This window comes from Anopheles darlingi, chromosome 3 (genome assembly GCF_943734745.1).
Source record: "Anopheles darlingi chromosome 3, idAnoDarlMG_H_01, whole genome shotgun sequence".
NCBI classification, from domain to species: domain Eukaryota; kingdom Metazoa; phylum Arthropoda; class Insecta; order Diptera; family Culicidae; genus Anopheles; species Anopheles darlingi.
The window spans coordinates 19871977-19891466 of record NC_064875.1 but is presented as its reverse complement, the minus strand read 5'-3'; the positions used below and the strand labels follow the sequence as shown (position 1 = coordinate 19891466).

At 48.8% G+C, this 19490-nt stretch overlaps 1 protein-coding gene across 1 annotated transcript in view; it reads left to right on the top strand.

The window, feature by feature from the left end:
- The window catches only part of LOC125957140 (protein unzipped), a 51979-nt gene extending 34235 nt beyond the window's left edge, over window positions 1–17744 (top strand). Inside the window, exons 4-10 of the mRNA XM_049689625.1 lie at window positions 14128–14491; window positions 14570–14827; window positions 14909–15058; window positions 15135–15246; window positions 15317–15510; window positions 15584–15736; window positions 15823–17744. Of these exons, the coding sequence (XP_049545582.1) occupies window positions 14183–14491; window positions 14570–14827; window positions 14909–15058; window positions 15135–15246; window positions 15317–15510; window positions 15584–15736; window positions 15823–16260 (1614 nt within the window). The 5' untranslated portion in view covers window positions 14128–14182 and the 3' untranslated portion in view covers window positions 16261–17744. The remainder of the gene's footprint in view (window positions 1–14127; window positions 14492–14569; window positions 14828–14908; window positions 15059–15134; window positions 15247–15316; window positions 15511–15583; window positions 15737–15822) is intronic.
- The last annotated feature ends 1746 nt before the right edge of the window (window positions 17745–19490 follow it).

Below are 19490 nucleotides of genomic sequence, written 5' to 3'. Positions count from 1 at the left end.
ACACGCGCACGCACACGTTCACAGGAAAGAAGCCTTAGGGTAAATACGAAAATTTAACAGTTCTCTTTGCGTCCGGAGAATCAATCCCCGGTTTTTTTGGTGGGGCGCCATGGCACGCGTCACGCAGGATTAACGACTACCAGGACGCTCGGGAACCAGTACCGGAACTGTCCAAACATTACTGTAATCGAACAAAGCGCCCAGACGCAGCGGCAAGGCAGGGACAGGGGCAGGGTGTGCTGGTAATGGTCAAATTTATTTGATTCATTCAACCCCACAACATTAGGGGGCCCTGAAAATGACCGAAATTTCGCTTCGACGTGAAAGCGGACATTCGATAATCTCGGGAGGTTGTCCGCCAGTGCCGTAGCTAATTCAATTAGACACAAGTTGGCATCGGGCGACAGTAAGCAGTAGCCAGCCAGTTTAGTTGGCCACCAATGGTTTAACAACTCGCATTCAGTCACAGAGAGAGAGAGAGAGAGTGAGTGAGAGCATATGTGCTGTTGACGTTAACCGGACTGACCTTTGCCTAGTTTACGGAATACTCTAGCTGCCCCCTCGGACCAGCATCCACAGATGCTAGATGCGGCGACCTTTCATGCCGAACCCGATTCGGTTAGGGTGCGAAAATGATGAGGTTCCGTCCTGTCTGGTTGGCGGCTGCCATATTTTATTGCACCCGGCCATAATGAAGTGTGTCCTCCTCGCTTACTCGTTGATGACCGCTTGGCCGCATCCCAATCGACCAGATGTTGTCTAAACTGGTGTCGAAACCGTGAAAAACCATAACTTACGAGTGAATTTATAGCATCGAGAACTCGCAGCTACGGGCTAGCGTGTGTGTGCTAGCTAGGGTGCGCCCTAGAGGGTCGTTGGAGGGCCTTACTCCAAACACACATATTTTGTGGTCTAATTAATTTGGCCCGTTAGTAACGGAAGATTGATGAAACGTTTATAGTTGTCCAATTTACGCACTATTAAACAATTTGGAAATTAGAAAGAACCAAACAAGGAACATACGGCATCTCGATCTGTATCGCGTATTCAATTTCATCAGCAGAGCGGATCCGACCTCAGATCACGTACTCCAAGGTTTCGAAACAAAATGAATCATTTATGCCCGGCACAAAAGTGCTCCATCATAGCCGTCTGCACGCGCTGCCGATGCTGCTGCGGTTCGGCAGTTCCATGTTTAGCATATCAATTTGTTGTACATCTCCCCGATTTTATCCCAACCGGCTATCCATTTCTCTTTTTGACGTCAGATTTATGACGCTGGCCGGTGGGCGACACGAAACGAAACCTAAAAGCCATCCCCATTTATGCTACCCAAGACCGAGCACTTCACCAGTGAAACTCGTCAAAGCTGACCAAACAAACGGGAAGACAACCATGCGATCGACGGATCGATCGATCGATGATACCGGTGACCGTGTCTCGTCGTTCACGTCTCTCGGAAAGTTTCTCCCCAAAAACTAAATCCCGGGGCGCCATTCAGACACCGCAACGCCGCATCATCTAACGTACAACAATGACCTCACGAACCTACTTGAACCGGCGCACCGTCCCTTCTTCTGTGGCAGATTTCGTCCACCAGTTCCTCAATCCATGGCATCCGGCTTTTTCGCATCCGCCGTTTCGCCTTGCGTCGCCCTTCTCGTCTCTGCAACCGCTCCTCGATAATGTCCGTATATGGTCGAAGGGTAGTCGCTGCCGCAGCTGCCGATGCCGACACCGCCATGGCTTGGTTGGTTGCGGTGGGTTCAGATTCGGCGGATGGCGGGTCAAATAGCAGGTCACGCATCATCGGTCGGTCGGCCGATCTCGGCTGGCTCGATGGTCCCACCAGTGAGTGGACAAGTTTCTTTGGATCTTTGGCTTCCATTCGGTGGGCTTCCTTTGTCGTCGTCGTAGCCACCGCCGCCGCCGAGTCCGTGCTGGCGCCTGCACGAACCACATCGAGCCGTCCCTCGATGTACGCACGGATTGGACTTTCGAGACATCGTTCCACCACCACCGGTATGGAGGGCATCTTGGGTTTCGGCAGCTTAAGCTTTTCCATCTTGACACTGGTCCCTATCCAGCGGCTCCATTCCTCGCGCGTCATGCAAGTATGGTAGACTGGAGGACCGGCCTTTGCTTCTTCTTCGTTACCATCCTCGTCTGCTGGCGGTTCGTCGGGATCCGGACCGTAGTCTGCCTCTCGAATGTGCTTCACCTCAGCCCTGGCCTCCGGGATCTCTCGGGGTGTGTTTGCGTTGCGGAAGTAGTCTTCCACCAGAAGTGCCTCGTCGCGTAACCGTCGAGTGTTCTCCGCGAGCTGAGCTTTGTACTCGGCAAACTGCTTCACTGTTTGAGGATATTGACGGATCTCACGTGCCTGGCGTTTGTTGAGCTCCTCCAGCCGTAAGTAGAGCGATTGCCGGAAGAGGCGCTTTCGCTCGTTTTTGATATCAACCGCCGGATACTCGGCCATGTATCGTTCCTCATCGAACGGTTCGGGTTGTTTGAAGCGTTCCCGTTCCACCTCTTCAAGCTGCTCGCGGACATGGTCGAACTTACGCAAGTAATGCGTCCGCAGTCGAGAGAGAAATGTCTCACGTGCCTCAATGGCTGCCGGTTTGCTATCCTTGTGCACTATCCTCGGTGGCTCGTAGATGCTCTCGCAATCGGATTGGCTATCCGAAAACAAGTTATCCTCTTCGGAAAGATCAAACATTAACTCTTGCGATGGTTCCCGCGATGAATCGGGAGTTTGCTCAAGGTCGGACACTTCTGAGATTTCATCTTCCCCTCCGACACCATCGCCGGTGGCGTGTCCACCGTGTTGAAAGTATTCCTCAAACAGTTCACTCCGTAGCAATGCCTTCCTCGCCTTGAAGAATGTCCTGTAACATTCCTTCGATACCGGGCCGTGGGAGCTTTCGATTGATTCGTCTCGATTAAGTGTCCCAAATTCCCGCACGCTTCCACTGGAGCTTATGTTGTCGGCCACGATCACATCATCGATACAGTCCCCCAGTGTGCGAAGCTCTGGTAGCGGACAAACGGTTGGTCGGTTTCGTTTGTGAAACACTTCCTCGATGGCCGTTCTCCTTGCAAATGCGGACGGTGGGGCACATTCCTTCGGTTTCACATTCAACCCTCCAAAACGACCCAAATAGGTTGGCAGGGCACGGTAGGGCACTTCGTAGTTTTTCCTCTCGTACGGACGCCGAGTATCGAACTGTTCGCGATCCCACTTCAATCCCGGCGAATCCTTTTTGGGAATATCCACTGGGTGTGTGGCAACACGCTCAGAATTCGATGGTTTATCTGAGTTTAAAGTGGCCATTTGGTCGAAGCTCGAAACACAACTAAAACCCACGAGATGCACGTTTGACACTGTTTGACGGTGATGGAAATACAATGCACAGTCTACTATAATCCACACCCAAACACAACTGTGAGAGAAAAAAACGGAAATCCAAGTGTCCTTCACCTCACGCACGAAATTACTTCTTTCACTTCTCTAGTGTTCTTCCCCAACACGGGCAGGTGGTGGTTGTCGTCTTGTCCGTGGACTAATCTTTACAAAAATCCTATTGAATATTTAATGAGGGCTTAACCATGCGGTCATACTTCAGGCGCCAAAGAAAGAAAAGACAGATGAACAAGCATATGCCCGTCAGGGTCATCACGAGGGGGTCTATGATGATGCGCAATGGGTTTGCTTTGTTGCAGAATGTGCCACACATTACGTCATGCGTGTAACCATATACGAAGCGCACCGGTAGAAACATCGGGAGCTGTCAGCTTCACTGCCGCTCCCCGACTAGATGCATTCCGCCGCGCTCGCAACACATAAGGTCAAGCGGGACAAGCAAAAAGCGTAAAATTATGCATGACAACGCACCGCTCTCGCTTCGACGACTCTTCTCTTGAGCGTACCCATGCGGGCATAAGCAGCAGCAGCAGCACCGGCACCGGCACCGGCAGCAATGAGTATGGCGGACACCGAAAGAAGGTTGCAGATGACACATGATCTGGAATTAACCGGTAGCTTTTCAGCGAACGAGTAACCGAAACCCCCGATAGGGTCTGTGCTAGGCGCATCGTATCACATTCTGTCGTGGGAGCAGCTACAGCGTTATAAGTGAGCTTCTTCATCACAGTGTCGTCATTGGCAACCGGAGCCGATTAGCCAACCAGCGTAGGCGCGCGTGTCCCTCTTGGCCATGAAGCACTCATAAAAACGGTCAGCCGAAGTGCACCAAACGTATAGTCTAACATGATTATTAATTAAGCCCCATAACCACCGAGAGATGGTCGTTTCGTTTCGAGAATCCCAGTCCAGGTTCGTCGCACATCAGCTGCAGATGGAAAGTTTATTAAATCTGCGAAACGGTCAGTAGCACCAGCCGTTTCAAATGATCACCAATAGCCGGCAACCATAACCGAAACCCGGGGCCGGTATGCAAAACGAATTGCTACCACATTCGGAGACAGGTTTTTGCGCCCTCGTCCTCATCTGCTGCGAACATATTTTTGAATTCCCCAAACGCACTCGCAGAGCACTCGCACTCGCTCGCAATTTATGGACTCTACAGCTTCCTATAGTCTGCGCGTACACGCCTGTTGGGCATGCAAAATAGAGCCCATGTCCAGGCAGAAGGCACATGTGAGAACACCGGAGCGAGCGAAGCTGCCGGCTGTTTTTTTTTTTGTGTGACGTCGCCCTCCCGGGCCGTATAATCTGTTTTCACAAAAACCGGTTCGCCAATTCACGGTTTTTTCGGATCGCGGTCGATTCGGTTGGGTTGGGAATGATATCCACTTTTTTTCGCACTTTTCTCTCACCGCACACTGCATTGCGACCAGGGCTGACCAGGCGTGTGTGATGTGACATACTACGCGTTCAGCATCATCCTCTTACATGTCGCCGTCATCTACAGTACTTGTCCTTAATCCCATGAACCGTGCATAAGTCAAGTACTTGTGGCTCTGATGCTTTTTATGACCTGCACGGTCTGCATGGTAACATCACTCTGTCCACTGTCCGGTGCAATTTCAACCCCTCGTTCGATGTCCTCACCACCGTGCAACGAATCTTAAGTGGAGAAACGGATTGGGACAACATTGCGGCTGCTTCGAGTACAATTTTCGGTTCCTTCGAGACCACGCTGCAGGGGGATCTCGTGGTTAGTGCGCGTGGGCGACCCTTGGTCCCTCCGATCTGTTTGACTTGGCTCAGCTCCTCCTCAGCCTATAATGCGCTCTTCTTCGTTAACATTTCCGGTAGTATATTTTGATTAGTTTTTATGAGCGGAAGCATTACGGGATGACATTTCGAGAGAGAGTTTTTTTGTCTCAGTTGCTGCTGACCTCACTGAAGGCTGGGTGGTATATGCATACAAGCGTTATCATGAGTTGTACACAACACCGTTGGTGTCCTGACAATTTTTAGTTCTGTAAAAGGCAATCGCTTATTATCGTAACTTCATCTGTTTCGTAACCGGTTCCGAATCCATGTTTGATTGCGATCAGGTTCCTGATCACAACTCTCCATCCAGTATCGGGATTATTTATGCAAATTGGGCACCAACCTATAGGCGAAAAGTGTCACGCTGAACGGCTGTATGTTGCGAGCCAAGAACGCGCCCCGAACAGGTTGTGCCAGGACATATTTCATTGAGAATTATGCATGGGGTTAGTCGTGTAAAGTTTAAGGTAAGGACTAGTGAATGAGAGAGAGAGAGAGAGAGCGAAAGCACGCGTCAAGGTCACACTAGACACATCACACCAAATTCAATAAAAAAGCGTCGTTGGCAGAAATTAAATTCCTTTCCAACGTGACGCCATAGCGAGACCTTCGTCTGTAGTGGCGGCGTTGATGGCTGGAACCATATTGATGCGGGTGCCCAGGAGCCCAGGTCTTTTCTTCCCATAAGTGAGTGACATTGAGACTGCAAGCTGCTGGAGCCGTTCACGCTGCCATAGCCGACGGTGTGGCATGTGTCGAACCGTTCAACTATCGCGTCTCTACAATGGAATGATCCTCCTAGCTACCGACGTCGTTATCTGACATCATTAGCGTTGATTTCGCTCGCTTCATACCAAGGCGTATAGGGCACGTTCCTGTATTCTTTGTCAGAACACGGCCACTGCAGACATTCGGTGCCGTACTTTTTTCGTGTTTTTTTTCCGGAGGACGCCTCTCATTCTACAACGAGAACGACGTGGAGCGAGAGTGAAATTGGATTTTAAAATTCTTCCCCTACCCACCCAGTACATTACCTTCCCTTTCCTCCATGCTGGGCAACCGTGGGGTTGGAAGTTTTCCGGAATGTTTTCCACGCCACTTGTGGGCCAAATATTTACATTTAAGAGGTTATGTTCCACCCTTCCAAAACGGGTCCCATATAACAGGACGCCCTAGGAGACGACTGTGTTACTTGGATGGGGATATGGAGCGTCATCGTTTGAGAATAGCTTCAAAGAAAGGTTCCTTGCATGCTTTCAAGCGGTATGCATGTGACGTGTGCTGAAAGCGTGCCCTTCGCCTTCGGCTGCATAATGTGTTAATCGTTTCCAGATTTCACTCCACCGTCCCGGTAGAGATAAATTTCGCAAACGAGTATTTAATACACCGTTGTAGCATCGTTCCCGATCGAGGGGTCTAATAAATTCAATCACAAGCTCACGAAGCAGACCTGTGACGTGACGGAGACGGGAACTTTCCCTTTGGCTCACTTTGATGCCTGGAACGCAGAGTGAAAAATGGGCCCATTCTTCGCGACTGCTTTCAATGGATCCCAGCAAACGTGTGTCAGTCACGGTGTTCTGTGATGGAAGGCGCACTTATTCCTTGTCACTTTTCCGATCCGGCTTTGAATCGTTCAATGGCGTCGAGGGAGAAAGATCGTATCCCGGTTGATTTACGAACAGAAAAGGTGGCGCCAGTCGAAACACGATTCACGCCCTGGAGCCCTGAAGCCCTGTGAAGAAGTGATATGATGGAGAAGAACGGGTGAAGGATAGTTTTGTTGAAAAACCAACTCCCAGAGGACGTTCCATAATTGCCGTTTAATGGTAATAGCGTCCACACTTCGCCACTATCTGCTTCTCGCTTATCAAAAAACTTACAAAAAGTTTATTTTCTCCATCTCTCCCCTGTTCCTCCATTCGTCGCCATCCCGCCCACCATCCAGGCCAGGAAACGCAACACTTTTATCGGCTTATAGAGCTTTATTGTTTGTCGAGGACAAACTTTGGAGCAACTCGCCGGTTGTCTTGTCTCTCCTGGTCTCGAGCATCGTGCGACAACAACAAAAAAGGAGGGCACAAAACGAGGTCCCGCTGAAGATCGGCAAACAGAACGAACGAACGAACGAACGAACGGACAGAACAAACACGGAGAGTATTTTCTCGCACCCGAGGTACAACGGGCAAACAACAACATCGTCCCTTCCTTCCAATGCAAACGACGACGGATGCAGTGTTGAGAAGAGTTGCATTCCTCCCCTTTTTGGCATTCCGAAGCCCAACGGATCGTCATCTACCGAAGCGAAAGCTTTGGACCACCGAACACAGAGGAAGAGGACGGAGGTTGCCGAACGGTGTGCGGTTTGATGATTTATGATATTAAAGCCCAATCTAGTCACCGTCGCGCTGACTGCTTCCTATCGCTCTGCTTCAACCGGGGCCAACATCCACGGCAGCAGCAACGGTACGAGAAGGTCAAAGCAACCAAATGCCATCAGCAGCCCGGGCCTGGCGGGCTGTATCGCTGTTACGTGGCTCGATTCCACGCGCTGCTTGCTGAACCAAACAATGGAACAAATGTTGGCAAAAATGTGAAAGTACCCCGCCGGTCCGTTCTTGCCGTTCGGCTGCCGCCCATGCCCGTTTGCATTCATTTTGTGCGGAGGAAGAACCGAATTTAATTACGAAACAATCCGGTCCGAGAACGGAAGCAAAATTTGATTTTCAATTCTATGAAATGTTCGTGCTTCCAAAGCGTCAATTTGCAAAAAAAACCCTCTCCCGAGCATGCCAGAAATTGCGAAAACAGAGCAGAACGCGTCCATTAATCTGTGATTGTTGGTACGGTTCGGTTCGGTTCGGTTCCGGCACAACGCACTGGTGCTGGTGGCTGGTGGCTTTCGGTGTCATAAATCTTCAGCTCTCCATCAACGCCCCGGGAGTATTGCTAGAGGAAGTGCGAAGCCACTCCACAAAAGCACAGGGCTCAAGTGCATCCTCTGGCTCTCCTCTCTACGCCAGCTGGCGGTGGTGGCGGTTTGCTGTTCCGGTCGACGATTGCTAACATCCGTTCCAGTGTTGCACAAGCGGCCTGGTCACATCCGAGCACACATATCGGTTTCATCACAAACCCTTCCTTCGGTGCCACAAAAAAGTGACGCAAAAATCTCGGCCCTCCACTGGTTGAAGCGAAGCGTTAAGCCCAGTTTGACGCCACTCGCTACCGTCGCATATTCTTATTCAAATTAAAAATCTCTACATCTTGTTGCTTCAGTTCCTGCTTCTGTACCGGGTCTATGACCAACTAGCCTGAATTAAACATGCGACACAGTGGGAGGAAGGATGAGAAATGGCGACGACCTGCTTTTGTTGGAGCATGCTTGAAGCGCCCCTCTGAAGTGGTGCGTTCGCACCGAAAAACCCCCCAGAGTGCAGAATCCTAATTAGCAAAGAACGACCGAGTGAAGGTCCACGCTAGGAACGGAAGTGTAGAGTGGTCTTTTGTGCTGGCCTCGCTGCGAAGATGGTCCAGAACAGATAGCGACGCGTTGCTGGAAGATCACCGCCCGCTCGCCAAACGAATCAATACGGATCAAGATAAATGCCGGTCGGTTTTGTTGTCGTGCTACAATGTTTCCCTTTCCTTGCCAATAGCCACAAAGGCACGTTGACAAATATGTATCCTAGAGCTTGTACCTTGTTCCCGAGACACTCCAGTAACTCGTGTATTTGCATATCGTTTTGTCGAACGTCGGGACAACAACAAGGCACCGTGTGATTTATCGCCCGGAGAACGATGGGCTCTAGCAGGCTTTTCAGAAAAAAGCATAAGAAACGCCATTCATCAAACACGTCTTTGCTGCAATACCCGATCGATGAGACGTTGTTCCGGAGGTGAGAAAACAGTTCTTCCAATCACCAGACCCAAAAGAGGGGGCCTCCACCCTATTCAATTAGCGGTTTCGCTAAACGGTCTTGTTCTGCGTGTTAGCAAAAACGAGGAAAAAAGTATTAAATAGCTGACCAAAATATGCACGCCCCATGATTTTGGGGTGGCGATTGGAGAGACGATCCTCGGTCCTATGATTATATATCATGGAATAGGATGAAACGATGGAAGGTGGAAGGCACAAAGTAAACGGTAAATTTATGCGGTCATACCAACGCTATGACCACCGTTCCCATCGGATGCTCATTAGCATAAAAATCTCCGCTCATTAGGAGAGTATGCCGGCAGAGGAGTGGTGTAGGACCCGTGGTCAATAGGTGCGTCATCATCATGCTTTGTACGCGGGCGCAATTATCTCATCCCTCAGCAACAAGGGAGGTTTTTAGCAAGTTCGACATTTCTTTTGTTTCGAAGAAGACGCGCAACACGGAAGATGATGGCGTATAGCCTCATCGAGAATCGAGGCCAGAATCACGTACTTGAATCATTGCTTTGCGATGCGCCGTTCGGTTCGCTTACCTCATTGCTCGCTTGTTAGCTTTTGCGCGTTCGAAGGAGAAATGCCCTAGCTGGCACATCATTATTCAAAAAAGGCGGAACTAATTATCGATGCCAGATATTGAACGAAATTTTAATGCGTCCCCCATCTCCCACCTGGTGATCCACATCGTTGCTACAATGCTCCACCGGGAACTGGGAGCGGTTGACGAGCGTCCATTAACGATGCAAAGATTTTCATATTTATCTCGCCGGATCTACACTGGTCGGGGATGCTGACTGACTAGCGCATAAAGCACGGGAACACCTGCCTTCCCAGTGGAACACCGAGCCGTGCGCTTTGTCGCGCTCGTGCGCACACGTGCGATGCTACTAATCATTATGCAAGGCCAGTGCGCATTCGCTTCACACGCTACATGAATAATATTTATACAGATTATCATCCCACGAGCCGGGCTGTCAAGCTCTACAAAGCATCAGCAGAGCTATTTTGAAAAGGGAAAGCTCATTTATTCACATTAAAAGTGGTTTAAACTGGGCGTCTCCCGCCCAACGTCATCCAAATGTAGGGCCATCTTTTAACCGGTCCGGATTGAGCACGATAAATGTGCGTTTAAACACGGTTACAGCGTCTTTAATTGGCAGGGAGACAACATAACAACATAACATGATCGCAACAATGTAATGCAGGTCGTGTCAAGAACGACTGCTCCTAAAATGGCGTCACGCATTAATTTACGAGCATGCGCACCGTTTACTCGTCACTTTTGGGGCGTCATTTAATTATCGAGAGCGCAGAGCAGTGCCGTGCGCGAATCGATTACTGGCCAGTCAGCCTGCTATGATGATGATGGCCTACTACGTCGTGTCAGTGTCAGCGCAAAAGGTCTGCATCTGTTCGCCCCGTGGCCTACTCTACACCGCCTTTGCTGCAATCGAGATTCACGCGACACCATCAGCGGCGTCGGCGACGGCGGCGACGACGGTAGCAGTGATCCTCGTTTGCGAAATGACCATGGGCGGTGTGGTGACCAGAGCGCTGCTCTCGGTCGCTCGTTATGCAACCCGTTATGGCCGTTCCGGACGGTAAAATCTCACTTAACGCATCACACTGGCAATTTGCATATCCGTTCGCCATTCATCAAACGGGCGCGCTCGCGATCAGCCCCGGCAAATGCAACGCTCTCGTACTCGGGATGCACTCGGACCAGCGGGATGATGCCCTTCCAGTGGCATTGGCATAGTTGGCTTTTCGTTTTGTTAAAAAAAAAACATACCCTGAGGTCTCATCTAGGCGCATCGAATGATGCGCTAATTTTAATTACTTTCTGCTGGTACGCGGTAACACCACAGCCACTTCACCCCCGTTACCGCCCGTGTGCTCCGACCACCGTTGTCGACTGTGTGTCGCCATAGAATGCCGGTGCAATTGATCATTTGCACCCGTCATTTGCAGTCCCTCTCCCTACTCGATGCATCCTGAACGACATCGTTCGCGTGCGGCCACCACACTCCCCACTTTACTACTGACGCGAACCGAGCACTAATATGCGCTGATGAAAGGCTCATTTCCCTGTTTGTTTGTCGCTGTCCTCCTGTGCGCGTGTGTTTGCGTTAATTAATATCTGCATCATAAGCTACGGTGGTCGCAAAACGCTCTCGCGAATCAAGCGTTCCACTTGGCTTCGGGGTGATGCCGCACATCAGACCACGAGAGGCCTATAGTAGTGTGTTGGGTGTTTTGCGTAACATCGTCCACACGTGCACTGCACCGAACATCGCGTGTCTATTGCATATCATCATCAAAAGCAAAACCACCCCGTTACAACCCTCCTCTCCTGCCTTCCAGAAATAAAGCATTGCAATCCACCCCAAGGTTCCTGCGTTCCCTATCGATCCGGGACCTTTCGCTTTTGCAAATATTGATTGCGAAACATGCGGCACAGCAGCGTAGCATGTCATGGCATTAGCTAATAAAGCTTTCAAATAAACTTGACCTTCCGCAAACCTCGAACTTCTCGAACTGCTGCACGAACGAGACCCCAAAAAGACCGACGGAATTGGCTGATTAATATCGTCGAACGGTTTATGACCGAAACCATTTCATTCTCCCCGCCGGCCTAAAACTAACCTGCATTTCATAACAAAAGCCCCAAAAAGGGAATTTTATTGTCCTCCCAGGATCTCTGTCGTCACACAAGCTCGCTGTAGGTTAACTTTATCGACCTTGGGCCCCGAGAAGTGAGTCATTGTTTGTCGGAAAACTAGTCCCAATTGGGAGAAACTATACTGTGTGTCTGTGTGTGTGTGTGTTTGTGTGTGTATTTAACGATCCTTGGTGGTCGACTTCATGGTGGCGACCAATCGTTCTGCGAACTCCCACGACGCACTGCCCTGCGTGTCTTCGTTTCAAGGACTCTCTCCTCTCCGTCTCCGTCTCCGTAATGTCTCTGTGGGAGTTTCGCGTCGAAGAATCATGTCGCCACTGTCACTCAGTGTCGGAGCACAGATTATTGGAAGGAAAGTTCGAAAAAGTCGAAACCCTGATTGGGCTGGTCCATGTCGCGAATCGTTAGTGTTGGTTCCACGATGGTTCGCATAGTATTCGCAAATCCAATCTCAACGGCAATAAAAAATCACCACGAACCACGTCAATGCGGCCAACATAAATTACCGGGCAATTCGTCGCCCGGAGATGAGCGACGAAGACGATGGCTCTAAATCCCCGCAAGATCCGTTACTTGGGTAATGTGGAAATCTCGCTCGTCTCGCTTGTCCCACATCGATGATCCACATGATGCACCGAGGGCAGAACAGCGTCCGGAGGTGGTTTATGATTCGATTTTCCGTTTGCGACACGTTTGTGCTGACCGGAATAATCATTAAATGTCGTTCAAACGGGTCCCTGGTGTCCATTCAGCAACAGTCGCTTTTACGGACCTTTACCTTTTTCCCAATACCCTACTCCTCTTCTAGGGACAAAAAAAAGAGTTAGAGAATGCGTTGATCGGGCCGGAGCTTCTTCTAGAAACTAGCGGAAACCCAATCAACCGGAGTCACCATTAAAGCGTATCCGAATACCGATGCCGTGGGACTGGGCAGACCAAAACGAAACTCAAATTAAAGTGGCCCCAAAAAACTCCAACCCAGACCCCCCAGAACTCCGCGAAGCAATCGGCAATACACGCATAAGCGAAATGACAAACGGCCCACTTACGAATGTTGTTTTCCGTTGGGCCATTTGTATCATTTGGACCAGGTAAAATGGTTTCAGTTTTGGAGTGCCGAGGTGCCCAGTAAAGGTTCGGGAAGTTCAAAGATGTAACCAAATACCTTTTTTGTCGGGAAGGTGAAAGACACCACAAATCGATGGCAGTAATCGATCCGCTGTCGATAAGAAGATGAAGATGGTGCACGAAATGCCGTAATAACTTAATCGCTAGCTATTTGTTAAGTGGCCACAGACGAAAACCGTGTGGAAATTGATCGCCAGATCGCGCTGTTTTCATGCTTCTTTCCGTTTCCGTTCTATCCGTATTTTTATTATTTGCTAGAACCTCGGGTATCCAAAAGGACAGGTCTCCAGGCGCCCGGTAGTCTGTCAGCCAAGGGAGACGACTAGACCTACTCCCTCGTTGTTGACGACAACGACAACAACAGATTGTTTGTCCCCATCTAGGTGGCGACGTAATACCATAAAAAAGCTCAGCTGTGTTACACCATGGAGCCACTCCCAATTGGGCCGGGAATGGAAAGGGGTAGTTTTTGTGCCAACTTGTCCGTGGTCCGTATTTCTCTTCCTGTCCGTGATATCATTCTCCGTCCTAGCTCGTCTAGACTGAAGCCTGTGGCCTGACAACCATATGGCGTCAGTATGTAGCCGTGCAATTTTTCAAACGACCCTGCGACCCCCACTAGCGCCGCGTATCCTGGATTTGCGCGTAACCTTCTAGCGTGTGAAGTGCACCAGCACACGGTGTATGTATGTGTGTGTGTGTGTGTATCTATGTGCCTCGAAAAGGGGTGCAGCTGAGCAAAAACAAAGGCAATTTTCAAATGACACTGACCGGCCCCCGGGACAACACCGGTCGGATCGGATTGCGTGAAGGTGTGATATGCAGTTGTGCATCTGTCGCTATCGCTGACGGGGGTCACCGGTAAAACATAGTAGTCCGTTCGGTGAGCCAAGGTTTAATGGTCTGTACCTACTGCTCTCTATCGGTGCGGCTGAGTGCAATGCAATTATTTCGGGACATTTAATGGAGTAGCCCCACAGCCAGCAGCAGATTACCAGACACCTTTATCACCAGACACCATCGATGGGCTAAAATGGTGAAAGCATACTTCGTTACGAGAGGCGGCTACTCATCCCACAGTCTACTTCACGATTGCAATATACGCTAATTGCAGCGTTCTCGTTCTTTTCGTTACAGAATAGCGTGGGTTGTGCATTTCCAATCGAAAAGTAGCCAGCATACCAACCAAACCATGGCCAACGTACGATGGCAGCAGAGCTCCGGCAACAGTAGCAACAGCAGCAGCAGCCGGCGAAACGTGATCTACAGTCGTAGCAGTGCATCAGCGCTTACCGTCGTCCTAGCGCTGCTCCTGACGACGCAGTCCATCGATGCATCCCCCAACAGCGTATTCAAGGTGCTAGTGATCGGTACCAGTACACAGTCCGTCACCTCGAGCACACTGGCCTGGGAGAAGTTTACCGGTGCGGAAGCGCACCTGCAGTACGCCGTGCCATCCTACAAACCGGAAGCTCGATCCAAGGAAAGCCTCGAAGGCGAAGTAAGTAACAAATCTCTGCAAGCCAGAACCTCTGAAGGACTAACACTGATGAACTACTGACACCATATCATCACCCAGCTACACACGCCGAGCTACATCTGCCGGGTGGAAATCGAAGGCACGTACACCGCGGGCCAAACGGTAACGGAGCAGGCCGACGATGGAAGCAGGAAAACGATCTGTATCGTAGCACCTCAGGAGTCGGAGATTCGGCGTCACCATGCGCACGAAATACTGATCAACATGGGAGGCGGTGGAAAGCTGAAGTGGCAACACTGGACCCGGTACCATGCCGCCGGTATTTTCGGTGGAGCCGTTAGCGTCGGCACGGGCAAGGTAGGACGGCGTGCGCGAGTTGCGCCTTTCAGTATGCAGTATGTGGATTTGGTTTTAAAATTTTCTTCCACCGTTTTTCAGCATTCGGATTACTACATCGCACGCATCAAGTCACGACACGGCGAGGGACAGCATCAGCATGGACCATCCTATATCGTAGGCAACTTCGATCCTACCATTCGCCTCGTTGGGCGTATCCATGCTCCGTTGCCAGGTTCCAAGACGAGCACGGTTAGTGTTTGCATCGGTCGGATGTCCATGCAAAGGTCAAAACTATTCAATTCGCACCCTTTCCTTTCGTCAACAGGAACACGAGAGTGGTGAGATTCTGGTTGAAATCGAACCGGCCAATTACGAACTGCGAAACATCAAGCTGAACAAGCTGCGATCGATCATCAAGAAGAACACGACCGTGCTGGGTAGGTCGATCAACCGACTAATGATGTCTAATATGGATTGGTAATAATAATGCGAGAATCTCGTTCTTAGGCTCTACGATCCTCTCGAACACGGACGATAAGACGAGCCAGGCGGAAACGGTCATTACATACGATTACACCAAGGAGATTTACTACGGCAAGCATGAGGGTGTCGTGCAGAGTCTGCCAACTCGCGTGTATGATACCGCTGGTCAATCCTTCAACATCACCTGGGGTATCAAGAGCTCCGAGCGTCGCTTTGAGGTTTGTTAGAGCTAGGTAACTCTGCGTTGCACTACCAAGCACTAATATACGTCCCGTACGATCATTCTTTCAGACGAAAGCTGTCAATACGATGCTGGATCCGGGTACCGCCATTAACGTAACGCTGTACGGTAACTACACCGAGCTGGAAGCCCCGTACACGGCCATCCTGAAGGCATACTATGACGACAACAGTGATCCCGTTAGCCGGACCTTGGGTGCCATCGTAAGGACATACAAGAAAGGATATACGAAAGGGCCGCGAGATCTAAGGGTTCTAAATCCGTTTTTCTCATATCTTCCTCCCAACAGCTGGTGAGCCGTGATATGGAAGATGTAAAGATTGAATTCAGCCCCGTGTACTGGATTCAAAATGGAACGCTCGTCCCAACGACGACGACCACCACTACCACCACGACCACCACCACCACTACGACGACGTCCACAACGGAGCGAACAACGAGCTTACGCCCAACGCCAATCAACAGCACACCCACCGAAGGTGGTGTCATCGACGACGATGGCATGAGCAACGAGATCGGTCACGTACCGGCGAGCAGCCGCGAGCTCGATGCATCCCTCATCAGTCGGAGCAATGAGAAGCTCGAGGGATCGTTTGATGTTTCCAGCCGTAGTTCGGCTACCGAATCCGATGGCAATCCAGCCAATAGTGTGCGGCCACTAGCGAGTATAGCGTTGCTGCTGGCCGCGATGGTTCCGGCAACCGTGTTCCTTTGCCACCGGATCTAAGTCCAGAATTCTCTTTCTCACCCTTCTCTCTACAGTCTCGCTCCTACTTCCAATCTATGTTTTCCCTATCAAAGGGCACCAGCATCTCCTTTCGAGTCAGTATCGCTCCCTTTTTTCCTCTTGTTATTTTTTCCTGATACCGGGGTTAAGTGGATGAGCTTCTTGCATTTCCCTTATCCAACCGCAGCCACCTCTCATCCCTATGAAATATGTTTTCGATTTAACGCGAGAAACAATTTGTTTTTAGTACGTAAGCCAGTCACGATAAGGATGTACTACGACTCTACGATTAAGGCTTTGAGGGTTAGCATCACCCTCTTACCTGTTGTCCTATATTCCCGCTGCAAATAGGCATCGCTGTGGGTATGAGCATGATACAAAATGGCGCTTCATCGCAGCTCGCACGAAGAAGTAGCAGAAGCGCATGCAAGTTTTGAACGCAAAACGAAGGCTTCTAGAATGGTGATGATGATGATGATGATAATGATGATGATGAGGAAGATGATGATTCCGTACCAAAAGTCCGTAGAACCAACGAAAAGAACGAAAAGTTCTTCTGCGATCGCGCGTGCCCACACCTTGTTCCCCCGCCCCCTCCGTTAGAGCAGTAAGCAACTAAGTGTAGCCAGTAAGGTTTGTATGATTCGATGCAACGTGGCACCGAGCGGTGCGCGTAAGAAGCGTTGCGGTGTAAGTATAATGTGTAGCAGTTAATTAATTTACTTCAAAGTATCTGTGTACATATAGACGAAGAATCTGATGCCTCCGCCTTCTTCTATCCTCCTCGCTCTCAAACCTCGACTTGATCAAGCAGGGCAAACATCATTCATTCTCACCTTCAGCCAGACTCGTCTCGTGGCCTTGTGTGTTAGCTTTCCTAAAGAATCATCCACCATACACCATCTACCCTGTCTATCACCGTTTGCCCGCCCAGCATAATGTGTACCACAAGAGGAATGAACTACTCCCGTCAGACCGTTGTACATTCCGGTTCCGGATATAAAGATAAAGGGTGCGATGAAATGTGTTGTGCAAAACCGCGTTGTGCGTTGTGAGTGTGGCGTTGAAATCGAATTCTAAATTATACAATCTTGATGCAACTATTAAAAAACCATAAAGCAAACATAACACTAAATACCAGCTTGCACACATACAAAAAAACACACACACATATTCTATCTCTCTGTCCACTGTCTTCTGATTCCCTGATCTGATAAATGATGTAGAGCGGGATTGCGGAGGACACGGATTGATGGTTTCTGTTTGCAAACTTAGAACAACCGTTAAATACAAGGCTGCACCATCAGCGCAACAAAAGAAAGGAATTCTGGATCGAATGGGAAAGCTGAAACAAACTGGAGTCTCAATGCAGTGCTCTTTGCGAGCGTGATCCATTGATTTGGTTATTTATTATAACTTTGTACTAGGTTTAAGAATGCAGAACCACATTTTTATCTCAATAAAACTCAATGCCTGAATTATCACTGTTTTATGGTTTTCGCCTTTAGTTTCTTTTTGTTCTAAGTAAAGTATCGACCAATAATTCTAAGTTTTTGGTCCCGTTCCGCCTGATTTCTCTTCCGTTCATTTAAACAGAAGCAGACTCACACGATGGACATTGCATAAATCAAATGCAACATTTAACAACGTTTGCGCTTGAACAGTTAAATCAAAAATGCTCCCAATTAACCGGAAAAGTACAAAAAGCACGAATAAATAAGCTGACAAAAACGGCACCTGTGCAAAATTTGACTTGCCTCCTTCTCTCGATTCAAAAATTCCGTTTAAAGAAGGCACACAACGACTGACCAGAAGGTAGGACACCACTTGAACTCCACAGTATAACAAAAATCTCCGTAAAACAATAAGCAACCGTAACAAAAGGAAAACATATACCCTCATAAAATGCTAAATAAAAATGCAAATGCCTTGCGTGTGTGATGAAAATTGTGGTACTTCTACAACATAAAGCCAGAAACAGTGTAACAAGTAGTATGACAGAAGTAGGAAACAGAACAAACTATGGTCTTTTTGCTTCAAGCTAATATGCTCGCGAATTGTCAATCACCGTTTGATAAAATACTTGAGCATAGTCACGTGGGAATTGGTAAATTCACAATTAACATTAACAATGAAGTTAGTTAACTTCATTGGAATGAATTACTCTGTTCTCCGTTCCATCGTCTACGCGTTCAGCTGCAGAATGAATGGCGTTTTTAGGGATTCGTCGCCAGGAGGAGGGAAACAAAATATTCAAAAAATTAAAGAAAAAAAGTAAGAAAGACTAATTGTTGCCTTCAGTTGCTGTGTTGCTTGGTACATACATTATTGCCGCTTGTTATTGCTTCAAATCTCTTTTGCACGTCCAGGCGAGACATCGGCACCGAACCGTATCTCGTGGTCCTGGTTATCATTGTGTATAAGAACTTCAAACTTGCGTAATTTAAAAAGGGCATAAGGTCGGGAATAAAGGAAACAGTTTAGAAATTAAGCAAGCAAACAGCAGCTGGTTGGAAGTGATAAACCTGGAATTGCCAATTACTCAACGTGGAGCCTCCTCTCTTGCCCTTTCATCGTCGATTGCCTCCCAGAAATCTCATAAATTGCAAACAGACCCCGTGCTAGATGTCCCGAAAGACGGTTTGCTAGAGGAAAATATTAGTACACAAACTATACAGCGGAGGCCGTAGAATTATTGTAAAATATAAAACCACCCCATAATAAAGGGCGCGAATAATGAAATGCAAATATTTTTATAATCGTATTAAAAATGTGGGGTTAAACAAAGCGACAAAAAAACTTGACATAAAAAAATTATATAGCAAATTCGAAATACGAAAAAATTGAACAGCATTTGCAACGCCTACCTTGTGACGAGCGAAACAAGGAAGCGTAGCAACGCGCACAAGACATCCCGCGTCTGTTGAGCGATGATTTCACTGTGAGAACTAGAACGGCAGCTGAAACGATCAAAGTAAGCAAGAGAGAAACGAAATCAATAGAACAGACAGTCGCAATTCCCCAATACCTGTCGAGCCACATTGTTGCCCATGATTTGAAAAATAACAGAATAAAACAGTGAAGCACTATATGATCCGAAGAAAGAGAAAACAAGGATATGTAACAGAAAAAATTGCAAAATAAAGAACCGAAAAAAAGACCAAAAGCTATGAATATAATTTCTTTCGAAAGGTATACGTTTAACTTGAAGCTGGAAGTTTTAATTCATG